At 41.1% G+C, this 14,820-nt stretch overlaps 1 protein-coding gene across 3 annotated transcripts in view; it reads right to left on the reverse strand.

Moving 5' to 3' along the window:
• The window catches only part of Scai (suppressor of cancer cell invasion), a 111,554-nt gene that overhangs the window by 44,426 nt on the left and 52,308 nt on the right, over positions 1-14,820 (reverse strand). For all 3 annotated transcript variants that reach the window (XR_009593837.1, XM_060390093.1, XM_021633365.2), the window contains exons 4-6: positions 7,399-7,494; positions 5,587-5,673; positions 3,659-3,757 (exon numbers count right to left, since the gene is read on the reverse strand). Coding sequence is in view for 2 of the 3 variants with exons in the window: in XM_060390093.1 (XP_060246076.1) it covers positions 3,659-3,757; positions 5,587-5,673; positions 7,399-7,494 (282 nt within the window). In the remaining variant the exon portion in view is untranslated. The remainder of the gene's footprint in view (positions 1-3,658; positions 3,758-5,586; positions 5,674-7,398; positions 7,495-14,820) is intronic.

The raw sequence follows: 14,820 nt of genomic DNA on the forward strand, positions 1-14,820 counted from the left end.
GACTTAGGAGGCAGTTGCTGGCTAGCTCTTAGATGTTCTCTATTAAAAAAAATATGTGTGTGTGTGTGTAGTTTTATTCTCACCTGGTAGGACTTACATTTTCTGGAGGCCCCAGTGAGATTTAGATCATCCACCCAAATTCTAAAGCTAGACCTTCTTCACTCTGGGACTTCGGGCTGAGGCGCCTCACCTTAAGAAGTTCCAAGGTTCCAGGTGTGCCTTGGACTATCAGAGTAAACTGCCACGCTGAGCAAGTATCTGCAGAGGCCTCCCTAGTAAGTCAGTCTGGTCTGTTGGGATCCTGATCTGAGATATGGGAGCTTTTGACGGAACCCAAATATTCTCCTATCTGGTTTTATGTCTCATTTGTCTTGTCTTTGTACACCTGCCTCTAGCTTCATTTTTACCATTTCCATTCTCGTTTGTACTTTCTGTGTTAACTGGTTTATCTTGACTTGGGGAAACTGAACTGATGGACAGTATGGGTAATAAGGCCAGCAAGCCTACCAGTCCTCCAACCTATATTCTAAAGTTCTGACAAACTTCACCTCAATCCCCATAGTTAAGGAGAATTATGATTATCCTATCACCAAGAGATACCTCTGGACATTCTGTGAAACTGAATGGGCCACATTCAGGGTTGACTGGTTTGACTTTCAGAGAGCCTGGGCAGTGATAAATGTCACCCTTGATAAGCCTGTGCACCCAGAGCAGATTGGATACATCTTGCCTCGGGCTAAACCAACTTTCAAACTGGCTTCCTGCCCCATGATGGTTTTTATGATCCACAATGGGCAAGGTGGCGAAGCCCTGAATGTCAGCAGACAGGCCCTTCAAGGGCCTGTAGCAGAGACCTAGGACCCCTCTGAAAACTGTTCTGCAGGATTCAAGGAGGAAGAATTCCTCTTCATATAATCATATTTACCCCCTGCTCCCCTTCTGGCCTCAACCTCCACCACCTCGGACCCCACTACGAAAGACACACTCTGACTCCCTGTCTGAGTTTCCTTCTATCCCACCTAATAGCTCTTCCTCTACTTATCTTCCCTTAACCCCCAGCTCTTCCCCACCTCCTATCTCTTCCCCTCCTGCACCTGCCAGAGGGTCCCTTATGGCCCTCCTACCCCTCCTCCAATTCTAGTTCTGGGGTGGCACCTCCTTTGGTTCTTGCTTTCCTACAGCAATTTCCTGACAAGCACTACCTGTATGTCCTTCTCCACTACAGAAACTACAACTGGAAGAACAAGGATCCCCCTTTCAGCAGTAACCCTGACTCCTTAATTTCTCTAATTGCCTATCTTTTTTAAAATCATCTCCTCACATGGGACCTGCCAACAGATTCTCCATGCCTTCTTCACTACAGAAGAAAGGAAACAAATTCTCACAAAAACAACTGAATAATTTCAATGGCTAATGACCAGAGGGCAGAGATAAGACAAGACAAGGCTCTGCCAAGGCAGACGGCAAAGAGACTACAACACAGAGAAAGGAGGTCATTCAGTGAGTACCTCCAGGTTCTGTTAGAAGGGATGACACCAGCGGCCAGAAAGCCCACTAACCTATCTAAGAAAGCAGATGTAAAACAGAACCCAGATGAATCAGCTTGAGCTTTCCTTGAGTGACTCCTGGATGCCCCTAAAGACCCACAGGACCTGGCAAATCTCAAGGTGATTAATCTTGGCGCAGTTGGCCCCTGACATACATAGAATGATATGAAAGATGGATGGGTTTGCAGGGAATAATAGCCTATAGCTATCAGAATTGCTCCAGAAAGTGTCTGACAACAGAGACAGCAAAGAAAATCTTTTGGTAAAGAAGATGGGGTGTGCCACCGTGGCTGCACTATGGCAAGCTCCAGCCACTTTCAACTCTACCCATGCACCCCATCATAAAAAGAAAACATTTTTGCAAAAGGACCAATGTGCCTACTGCAAAGAAATGGGTCATTGGAAAAATGAATGTCCACAGTGGAAACAGGTAGACTCCTGGCTCCAAGCCCAAGCCCATCCTAGCTATGGAAGATTAATGAGGCTGAGGCTCACTCAAACTAGGCCCCCAGAAGCCTATGGAATCCTTTACCATCAGGGGCCAAACTTTAAATTTTCTGGTGGATATGGACACTACCTATTTGGTATTATAGGAACCCCTAGGACCCCTAGCCAACCAATCAATGGCAGTACAGAGGGCAAGAAGGGATTTTAAAGACTATAAATGGATCAGACTGCTAACCTAGGACAAGGAACTGCGACTGACTCATTCAGTTATTGTTATTCATGCATGTCCCTACCCTTTAACAGGACAGGACAACTTCAACAAGCTCCAAGCAACTATCGTTCTCAGAAGACACTCCTAGGTTGCAGTTGGGAGGCCCTGTCTTTGAGTACCTGGGCATGCTGAAATTGCCAAACCTTTTTATTCTGCTATGGGGACAACACTTCTTTGGAATGGGCTGAGGAACCTGAACAGGCCTTTAGGAACGTAAAAGAGGCTCGGTACAGGCTCTCACTTTAACTCTTCCTGATATCTTCAAGCCTCTCATCTTTATGTCCATGAAAGAAAGGGCACTGCCAAAGAAGTCCTGATTTACACTCTGGGTACCTGGAAAAGGGTGAAACCTTCTGTCTTAGGGCTTTATTGCTGTGAAGAGACATTGATCAGGGCAACTCATTCAGCCAGACATGGTGTCGGAGGAGCTGATACCTCCTTTTTACATCTTGATCCACAGACAGAAGGAGATTGCCATATTAGGCCTAACTTGAGCATACGAGACTTCAAGGCCCGGCCCCAGTGACACATTTCCTCCAACAAACCACACCTACTCCAACAAGGCCACACCTCCTAATAGTGCCACTCCCGATAGGCCAAGCATTCAAACACTTGAGTCTACAGGCACCATACCCACCCAGACCACCATAGCTTACATCTCAAAGAGATTGGATCCTGTAGCTTCTGGATGGCCCTTTGTTTAAGAGCCGTCACAGCCACCACAATTCTTGTAAAAGAAGCTGACAAGCTCACATTGGGACAGACTCTAACTATAACTGCTTCACATGCTGTGGAAACCCTGCTGAGGGATGCCACCAATCGATGGATGTCAAATGCCCACATGACTCAGTACCAAGCCCTTTTTTTAGTCCGACCTTTGATAAATCTTTAACCATCAACCCCGCCACCCTGCTGCCAGTTGATGACCCTGAGAAGCCTGGAGATGCTGGATGTCATTACCTGATATGACATCACCACCAGAGCTGTGGATCTCTACACAGATGGCATCAGCTTCATTGAAGAAGCTACCAGGAATGCAGCAGTGGCCACGGGCCAGAAGGTGGTCATCTGGGCACAAGCCTTGCTCAGGGGTACATTCACAAAAAATAACCCTCTGTGACAAGATGGCTCAGCAGATAAAGAAACTCACCTAATGGCCGGAGTTGGGTTCTCAGAACCTATGTGGTTGAAGCTGAGAATGACTCCTAAAAGTTGTCCCGTGACCTTCACATTTACACCACGGCATGTACACATGGGAGCATGATGAATACACGGACACACACACACAGTAATAAAAGGAAAAGGAAATGTATGTTTTTTTGCCCCATTTTCACATGAACTAAAATGCTGAATGTCTTGTCTTTATCTTTCCTAAAGTACAGCTGACACCTACCTGTCTTCTTTATTGACTTGAGAGTAGTATGATCTTTGTCTGATTGCAGAATAGAAGGAGAAAGCTTCATTCAGATAGCTGGTTTCAGATGTGCGTAAACTGTAAGAAAAAAAGTTAAATAAGACCCAAACTGGGTATATTCCTTATGAGAAACACTTGTTCTAGATTGCCCTATTCTACACAGGGGGAAGGGAATAACTGTCTTAACTTTGCGTCATCGAGGTATTAATCATGTTATATTTCAATTGTCAAGCAATAATCAAGTATTTCCCTGCTGTTCCAAGCTTCTCGGAGGTCTACCAAAGTACATGCCATTCTCATTCTACAAGAGACAGATAATACTGTACCTTAGTATATCTGCTCCCAGGGTTAGACCCATGACCTCTCTGTAATCCACCATCACTTGGACTTTTGCCCATTTCTTTAGTTTTTCCCCTCCTAACTAACCTATACTACTCTTTGGAAAATGTTAATGAGCTATGTTGTCTGTTTAATATGTTTAGTTTAATAAGACTTTAAAAATATTTTACTTTAAAAATTAATTTAGTGCCTTGATAATTTCTCTCTCTCTCTCTCTCTCTCTCTCTCTCTCTCTCTCTCACACACACACACACACACACACACACACATATAATGCATCTGGTTACTCTCTCCTTTTTCTCATCAAAATTTCCACTCCTATAAAGTTTTGCTTCTTTCTGTCCCTTTTCTAGATTCATGACATGGTTTTGTTGCATTATTCATTTAGTTTAACCAGGGCCATTTATGCAACAATTGAATTGGGACTATCTATTGGAGCCTGCTGGAGTCACCAATGGGCACACAACTGCAGCTAACAACACAACCTTTCTCTGAATCTATCAGTAGGAAACAGCTCAGTAGAGAGTAGAGACCTTTGACCCCTCTTCCGTTAAGGACTGGCTGTTAATGGGCCCTTTTTAGTGGAGACCCAGGGCAGACACTTGAAGCTGCTGAGGTTTCATAATTACAGTGTCTGTGTCTTGCTCCCCCCAATGACACTTTCCAGCCCTCTCCCTATCTGCATGTTGGTACTTTCTTTCTGCCCCCAACCCTTTCTCTAATTACTATTCCCTGGGCACTGGAGGGATGCTATACATATCTTCTCTGGTGATGAGCACTCCAAAAGTCACTGATTTTCAACACCATAAGTAAGGATTTTTGAGGTCTTGTTCTAGCAACGAGAGGGAGGGATCATAGTAGTGGACATTCTAAGTGCATGCCTACATTGGGAAGATGAGACTGTTTCTTATCTTTTTTTGGTTTTGTTTTTTTTTTCCAGATAGGGCTTTTCTGTGTATCCCTGGCTGTCCTGGAACTCACAGGCTGGCCTCAAACTCACAGAGATCCACCTGTGGGATCAAGGGTGTGTGCCGCTATTGAACGTTTTGTTTTTCCTTACCTTTTAAATTATAAAAGGCTCAAGTATTTTGCTATTGATGTTACTTTGTGCTGAGATTTACCTTTGTGAAAGCAGATCTCTTCCTCACTCAAAGGTAGGACTACACAAATGTTACTATTTCAAGGATGGAAACAACTGTCACTTTACCTCACATAACCTGTCAAACATAGCCAAGTAGGATGAGTGTCTAAAGAATGCTGTGAACAATACACAGGCTATATGTCTCTACACACCATCAGGACTTAAATTGTCCTAAGAACAATAAATTATTTAGTGTTTATCATTTATTAAAAAAAACCAAAATCAAACTCCTGAGGTCTGATCAAATGGGTTATTGAAGAGAATTCCTGACACAAATAACACTTGAATTATGGAAGGCCACTTCACAACACCATCTTGATCCATTTGGCTTAAACAAAATCCTATCTATAAATCACTGTCCCCCCTCCTATATATTCTTTTTTTAATCAAAGAAACACTTTCTTCTTTGCATGCATAATTCACTTACTAATAGTGGTAATACAGCTGCCCGATCTTGGAGGCGATTTCCCCTATTTGCCACCGCTTCAAGCCATACCGATTATCCAGGACTTGTCTGTTTACATAGGAGACAAAAAACAAAACAAAAGAAATAACAAAATATAAATTTCAAAAGGAACCGAACCTATAAATTCAATATATCTTATTACCAAAGTTTATGAATTATAAGATTTCGCCATAGTCATTCAACAACATTATAAAGTGTTTCTCTACTGATCTATGTTACATCGTGTGTTTATGTCTATTTAATTTGTGTATGCGAGTGTGCTTGAGCATGTGATTGTGTGAGTACAAGTGTGTATGTCTCCGCTCAAGGGTGGCAGTCAGATGATAGTCAGGTATCACCTCTCATATTCTTGGTCACTACTGTGTACAGAGGTTAGCCAGGGATTCCTGTCTTTGCTTGCCATCTTACTACATGATTAGCTGGGATTAGTCTCACACTGTATGACAAGCACTGAACCTCCTGAGTCATCTCTCCAGCCTCAGTTGTTTTTTGGGGAACAGGATTTCATGTACCAAGACTGTCCTTGAAAACCTGTGTAGCTGAGAATGAGCATCAACTCTTGATCCTGTTTCCACTTCCTAAGCAGTAGAATTGTAAATGTGTGTCACTACACCCAGCTAAAAAATATTTATAAAGTGTCTATTGAAGCCAGGCAGGTGGCACACGTCTTTATTTCTAGCACTCAGGAGGAAAAGGCAGGCAGATCTCTGTGAGTTCAAGTCTAGCCTGATCTAACAAGTGAGTTCAGACTAGCCAGGGCCACACACAGAAACTCTACATTGAAAAACTACAAAAAAAAAAAAAAAAAAAAAAAAAAAAAAAACAAAAACCAAAAAACAAAAACCCCAAAGAACCCTCCCCATAGCATAGGTAATTAACCACTCATTTCAGAATGAAACCACAGATCATCTTTCCATGTGAAAGCAGGAACAGACCATTTCATATAACACATTCATTAAAAATCAGAGAAGAGTACATTAAAAAATTAAACAAAACAAAACAAAACCCTGTTTTTATTTGGGTCATTAAGATATACTACTTTAAAAAGCACTGAAATATGTTATTTTAAAAGCACTACGACTGAGCCAATAAGATGACTAAATCTCTAGAACCCATATGGTGGAAGCAAGATCTGAATCCAGCCAATAACCCTCTGACCTAAACACACACACACACACACACACACACAGAAGGTGAAGTCATTTTGAATAAAACTGACACTTTGAATAGGCGGTCAAATGAACTTTAAGTTCCCAAGACCTCTCTGGGTAACGGACATCCTAGTATGAACGCTAGGCAAGTCGTCACAGTTGAATAATCCAACCAACGGGAGCAGGGTAAGTGTACCACAGAGACATGTTCCTAAGGAGGTCCTCTAACCATAAATACTGATTGGTGGGAAAAAAAACAAAACAAACAAACAAAAAAACCTGTAACTTGGCACAGATGTTTGTGGTTTTTCAAGCTTAATAGCTCTGTAACATTCTGGCTCAGGGCAGGGGTGGGTGGGGTTGGGGTTGTGAGAGGTAGGGTGTGTGTCACAGTTCAGCTCCCTAGTCTGTTCTGAGGCCCTGAGCGATCAGTAGCAGCTTGATTACAATACATTTTTGTTATCTGCATTGACCCGTGTTCACACACACTCACACACACCATACTAAATATGTAAACAAAAAACAAAGAACAAGACAAAACACTAAATTTGTTCACAGAACTGTGGCTGGTATACAATTATACAATGCCCCTTTATCGCCCTTTAGCTATGAAACTCTTTACCGATGCTGCTGCTGGAATTTCCAGAGTTTGGTATAAACATCAAAAGTTCTTCCGAAGTAGGACTGCCACTGCTTCTGTCCATACTGTGGCAAATCTCTGTAAAAGTGAAGTGGGCATTGACTTTAAATTTCCAGAAATTTTGTCTTGTGATAATATAAATCACATTGATTAAAGTACTTACCTTTAGGTTTTCTCTGTTATACTAAGTTCTAATTTTTGAAGCAAAAATAATTCTAGGCACCAGAACACATGTTTTCCTAGTCTCACACTAAACTACAGTTCATGTTAGTATCCTCTGCACATGCTTCCCCCACGAGGAAACAACCATGTCTTCATTGACAGGTACTACTGATTTCTAATGTTTATCTTTAGCTAAGACTGCAGCAATGTGGAAACCCTGCTTTAAGGAATACAGCCATAACTATAAGCGGATGTGTAGCTGTGCTATTCTATCCCCTTCTTAGAAGAGAAATAAATACCCCATGTCCTTAAGCCTGATAACCGTCATATCTGTCTTAGATAAACAAATACTCCTTATCCTACGAACATTGGGTCTAATCATATTAGCTTCTTTGGGGCAATGAATATAATATTAAGTTACTCCATCTTCATTTCACCACCTGATCTAAAACTGATTACTCAAAAGCCTGTAATGGAGAAGTGTAGAAGAATTTTAATCCATCGACATGGCTACTCTGATCACATCCAAAGATCTTCTAGGTCTGTGTGATCTGGCTGGATTGCAGACATCCCTTAGTACACATCTTTAATCCCAAACAATAAAGGTAAAGTTAGTTTGTAGAAGGGAAGCACCCATGTTTGAAAGTGATGTCTAACTGAGACACAAAGTGTCAAACCAGAAAAAGATTTGACAGAATAGGATATGGCCAACTCTCACAGAAGAGGAAAGAGAGACAACTTGAGGGAGAGCAGTGCAGAGAGAGGAGGGAGGCAGTTTTACCTGGGGAGTTTTATAGACACAGGTGGAAGACAGAACAAGCTACAGGTGAAGACTGAATGAGCCAGAGAGTGAGGAGGAGCCAGAAGACTGGAATAGATTGCTTTTGAGGCCAAGCAGAGCAATTCACTCAGAAGCTCAGAGAAACCAGTTTGATTCAGTCAGCTTGGAGAAGAGTGTGAACCAGAACCAGCTAGCCAGAATTCGGAAAGAGCTAGAAAGGGTGAGCTTTATCAGCAGTCTCAGAGGCTGAAAACATTCTAGGCCTGAATTAGATTGCACAGAGGCTAGAAGCTTCTAGGAGTAGGCCTAGGTTAGCAGACGGAGGCAGTAGGTGTCCAAGACAATCATTACTTCAGGCGAATAAATGTTATATTTACCAAGAAGATATACTTAATGAATTTAGAGGGCTGCAGACAGCTAACAGGTAATTTGGGAGTTAGTAATAAATCTCCAGTAGTAAGGCATAAATATTTGGGAAGAGCTAGTGTAAAAACTGGTGTTGAGAGAAGGTTGTTGTCATGAGAAACCTTGGGATTGGACTTTGGAGCATCTAATTATTACCAAGGACGGGAAATGAAGCCACTGTGGGCTGACAAAACTCTGCCTGCTGTACTCTGGAATGCAGGTAATATGACAAATGAACTTGGGGTCTACATAAAGAGGACAAAAATAGAATGTGACTAGTTAGCCCTGGGTTGTATCAGTTAATTGTACTTTAACAAAATGCTCTAAGAAGAGTTAAATTCTGCCCCTTGCAAACAAAGAAAAAATAAGCACCTGAAATGGAGAAAATCTACAAATTCAAGGAATTTCAGGACTGAAAGATTCAAATTCAAATACTTAGCTATAAAAAACACACTTGAGGGGGCTGGAGGGATGGCTCAGAGGTTAAGAGCACCGCCTGCTCTTCCAAAGGTTATGAGTTCAATTCCTACAACCACATGGTGGCTCACAACCATCATATAATGATATCTGGTGCCCCCTTCTGGCAGAACACTAAACATAAGAAATACATCTTTAAAACACACACACACACACACACACACACACATACACACACACACACACGAGCCACACATGGTATTACATGTCTGTCATACAGCATGCAAAGGGTCTAAGCAAGGGGGATCCTGAGTTTGAAGACATTCTAAGCTACACATAGGGAGACCTTGTCTATATAAATAACAAACAAGCAACAGCAACACCGCCAGCAAACAATGCAGAAACACATTCATAAATGTTTCTAAAAACTCATCCTAAGAAAAAAAGTGTAATATGAAAACCCAAAAGAAAACAACCAAAAAGTACCCAAACAACCCATAGTCAGACTGTTTTCTTGTAATATTTGTTTTGTTGCTTAAATAAAGAAGTTGTAGGCTTGTGAGATCCCTCAGTGGTTAGAGTGTTAGCTGTTTAAGCCTGGGTTCAGTTTCCAGACCCTATATGAAGATGGAAGGAGAACACGGACACCACAGGCTGCTTTCTGACCTCCACATGAGTACGGCATGTGCATACATATGATGATTATGATAAAAGTTGTATTTCTATTTTCTTTGTCGTACAAAACAGGGCTTTTAGGACAAATGCTTTGTGCCCAGTCTTGGAGTTACCACTAAGAAAAATAACTACTATTTGTCAGTAAATGACAGTACACAAACAGTTCTCACATTTAGAGCAATGAACAATGTTAGTTATATATTTTTAATACTAATTTCCTTAAAAGGATTCAGAGCCCTTAGCACCACAGCCTAAGGAATCAGCCACGGCTGCTTTAGCTGGCAAGAGCACCTGCTGCCAAGCCTTGTGACCTGAGCTGCAAGATTCACACGGTCCAAGGAGAGAGCCAACTCCCAGAAGTTGCCCTTCGGCCTTCTCATAATTGATGTGGCTTGTGTGCCCGACCCCTTCTCTCACACCAAATAAATAAAAGGAATTAAGAATCAACTATACAACTGTTTCTTTTGCAAAGTGAGGTTAACTATTTTTTTGCTATGATCACCCTTTTCCTAATGACATACATATTAGAGCTAACATATAAATCACAATAATATGCTGAGAGTCTAAAATTAAATAATGTATTTGATAACGAGTTTTAGACAAACTTTTCTTATATTTAGAGCTTGAATCTGGCTTTTAACTCTGAATGCATCATCCGATTATTACTGCTGTCAATAGAGATGGGAAATTAATGACTCATGAAATTAAATTAAATGGGGCTCTGTGAATTACCCCATAAGTGAAATGACCTTGCATTTCATTTTGCAAAGGCACTGGTGCTGTAAGCTGGCTGCTCACACTCTTTTTCTGATGTTTTAGAGGAATGTGCTGGGGTGACACCAACATCTCTTTAAATCCTTCGTGCTGTTAGCAGACACTAGTAGGAGGCTAGGAAGAAACAGACTAACACGATCCTTGCGGGTGTAGCCAGTGTGAAGCTAAGTTGTCAAAAATCTGGAAGTTTCTATAAATTTACCATCTTCACTCACTTGGGTGAGCTATGATCACTAATGCCTACCTACAGATTACCCTTCAGCCCTCTTCACACCAGTCTTCTGTGGTATGGCATCTACAACTCTTCTGTTTTTACAATGTCTTTCACTGGCTTCTTTTTCCTTAGTGTGATCCTCAAATTGTCTCTTTTCTATGTTCTCATACACATAAGTTTATATATACACGTGTGTGTGTGTGTAAAGTTGCTTGGGAACTGTGGCCAGTATGGTTAGGCTCAAATTCAAACCCATTCTAACTCCTAATCTAACATTCTCCTCTTTTTTTTCTACCATTTAGAGTAAAATCTAGATTTCTTTATCCTCTTAATACTAAGATTGAATGCAGGCATCACACACACTAGGCAAATAGTCTACCACTGAGCTATATCCACAATTCTAGATTTTCTTAAATCAGCAAGAATCATAGTGTTTTGTTCTTGAAGCAGAGGGAGTTTTAAGAAGGTATTTTAAACCACTTGGTGGTAGCACATGCCTTTAATTCCAGCACGTAGGAGACAGAGGCAGGTGGATCTCTGAGTTCAAGGCCAGCCTGGTTTACAGACAGAATTCCAGGACAGCCAAGGCTACACAGAGAAGCCCTGCTCTGTACCAGACAGACACATTAAGATCTAAGAAGAGCCTTAACAGACCTTTGAGAGTTTAAAATAACTGCTGAGAACAGACCAATCTGCTCTACTGTTTAATATGTTAGTATGACATTTAAATTGCTAGATTTTGCAGAAGCTTTGATTCTACTGAGAACCTTCCCAAAATTGACTGAACTACAAAACAACAAATTAAAAACCCACAGAAAACATTTTTCATCGATACTAACTCTGGGACCCTTAAACAGTCTAATTTGTGTCCTGAGAGCTGGGCACACAGAGAAAAGCCAGGGCCCTTACATAATGACACTGTATGAGGACACAGGAGAGAGTGCACAGTCCTCAGAGGGAATCAAACCTGCCAACACCCAAAGTTTCGACTTGCAGCCTCTAGGACTGGGAGAAAATCCACGACTTAAGCAACCAGGCTATGATACTTTTGTTCTGGCACACCCCCTCAAAAGAACATAACAAGTGATGAAGCACCCAACAATTTCCAAAACGCAGGTGGTTGGAGATAACAGCCAAATGCCCTGCATGCTATCAGTATCTATGAAGAAGTGAGAAGCCAAAAGGAGGCACATGATGGGACCATCAAAGAAGAGGACTCAGAATAGGCAATACTGATTAACCAGAGAGCTGTGTGGGCCCCAGTGAGGACAGAAGCCCAAACTGGGTAATTTGGCTTGAGCCATGAGCCACAAAGCCACACAGAGCTACTTAGTACTAGAAATGATAATTTCTAGTCTAATATGAATTGAGATGCAAGCCAGTGTAAAACAGTCACTGCATCCAAGGACTAGATATGTAAAAGAACATGTATTTCTTGGAAAGTTCTACATAGATCATATGATAAAACAGAGCTATTGACACACTGAATCAAACAACATATTTATTAATGTTTCTTTTTAGTTAGAATATAAAACTACATTTGTGGCTCACATTAAATCTGTCTTTATTATTATTTTATTATCATTATTTTACCTGATCTTATTGTGTGGCCCTGGCTGGCCTGCAACTTGTGGTGATCCTCCTGCCACTGCCTCCCAAGGCTGAGATTACAACTGTCCCATGCCCAGCTCACATTAAATTTCTAATACTAAGTCAATGCTTTTCTAGACTATGAACCTAAGACACCCATTGTATTTGGTGGCTGTGTATGTCAAATGCACACCTGACTCTTCTGTGTGGTAAGCCAAATGAAATGAAAGCATGGGGAACAGACGGTGTCATTTCTGTAAAAACATTATTAGTTTGCATAATTGGACTCTGGGAGAATAGTAAGAAAGAGTAGCTGCGCAGTGATGGCACATACCTTTAACACTTTAACACTAGCATTCGGGAGCGAGGCAGGTAGATCTCTGAGTTCAAGACCAGCCTGGTCTATACAGTGAGTAACAGAACAGCCAGGGCTATACAGAAAAAACATGTTTTAAAAAGAAAAGAAAGATGGAAAGAAAAAAAAAGAAAGAAAGATAAGTGAAGAAGAAGATAGAAAAAGGGAAGGGGAGGGGACAATGGAACAAACTTCATTTCTCATTTGCCTTTTTTTTTTTTTTTTTTTGTAGTAACAAGGACACCACAAAGAGAAACCTCTAGTGAAGATACTACAGATCATTGGGAGTGAGCATTGGGAGTACATTTATTTAATTTCTAAAATTAAGTTCACCCAAGACCGTTACACTTGGTACATATCCACAGCCTCAGCCTGCTCCTCCAAGGCTTGTTTTGGCTTTATGTACTAACTTCTCTAGAAGGAAATAATTAGGAACTTAGAGGCCTCTGCTTTTGCAAGATAACCACTATCAGTGGGAGACACAGCTGCGTTTCTCAAACCTAGGTCTGGAATTGCTGCCTGGAATAATCCCACCAAGTATTCCATTCTGCTTTCACAGTTTTAGTCACCATGGCAACCAGAGCCTGGTAAGCACTCAAGCTTTTGATCATTTCCTGAAAGTATTCAAAGCTTTTAAAAACATTATCCTCACTTCATGACTACTGAAACTACATGCAAGCACTATTATAAGCAAATCACCATTCACTTTACCCATTTCTTATTCTCTGGAGTGTTTTCTTACAGTGAATGGAAGGAAGAACTAATTACTCAGCATATATTCCAAACAGGAAATTTCTATCAAGAAAAACATTCTGTTAAGATAATTACAGCTGGAGAAACAAAAGGCTCTGATACCTCAAATGAACATCTCATTATAGTATGGAAAGACACAACTCCTTGAGTTAAGACTTAGCATCCACGTCCCAAATGAAATGATACAAAGAAAACCTTGACGCTTTTCATACACTGACAGGTACTTTTAGACTCTGCTTCGAAAAGGTTAAAAACCCCGTTACAGTCCCAGGGAGTTTCTGAGACTCTACATTCTGTATCTTTATTCTCAGTTCAGGTCACATGAATATGTTTATTTTGTTTTTAAAGAAAAAAACCATACTTAGGCTGGAAAGATGGCTCAGCATTTAAGAACAGGAAGTGATTTTGTAGAGAACCTAGCACCCACACTGGTGGCTCACACCTGCCTGTAACTCCAGTTCCAGGGGAATCCAATACCTCAGGCCTCCTAGGACATCTGCACTTGCATGCACAAACCCACACATATATACAGAATTTAAAAAATTCTGGATTGCATTTTCAGCACTGTGCCATCCTCAATACCCTTTTCCCCAAAGCCCAACAAAGAAACATAAGGCTCTTTTCACCAACGGAAGAAAGAGAAAACACAAAGGAAACTGAACAAAAGATGGCAGTAAGAGTGGAAGGAATGTCTGGAGGAAGGCCAGTGTAAGAGTTGACACCATTGCACCTGGATGCCACTTGCCTCATCCCCTAGCTGGGTCCTGGTTCAGGCTATCAAAGTAGTTCATGTGCTCTGTAAGCACTGTGATCTTGTTTTCCATTTAAACCAACATAAATACAGAAGGAAGGAGACAATCAAAAACCTTCCTCAAGACAGCAAGATGCCTCAGTAGATAAAACTGCTTGCTGCACAAACCTGGGAATCTGAGTTTGATCCACATAAAGGTGGTAGAAGAGAACAATGAAAAATAACTTTCTCATGGTTATCCCACCAGAAATCTTATATACTGCAAAAGAATGATCAAAACCAAACCAAGCCAAAACCAAACCATCAACACTTAAGTTTTTGGTTTAGTAATTCAAAGAAGGCAAAGCGAATACTGCAGAGAAGGCAACATGTCTCCCCTCTGCCACCCTTTGAACACCAAGGAAGACACTGAATGCACAGAGAGAGCTCTTTCCAAGAATTTCCAACTAAGGCCCGAAGGCATACACAGGCACATAGGATTTTAGCTATTGAAAAATTATTATTATTATTATATTTTTTTGGTAATG

Source organism: Meriones unguiculatus, chromosome 8, assembly GCF_030254825.1.
Source record: "Meriones unguiculatus strain TT.TT164.6M chromosome 8, Bangor_MerUng_6.1, whole genome shotgun sequence".
Classification (NCBI taxonomy): Eukaryota; Metazoa; Chordata; class Mammalia; order Rodentia; family Muridae; genus Meriones; species Meriones unguiculatus.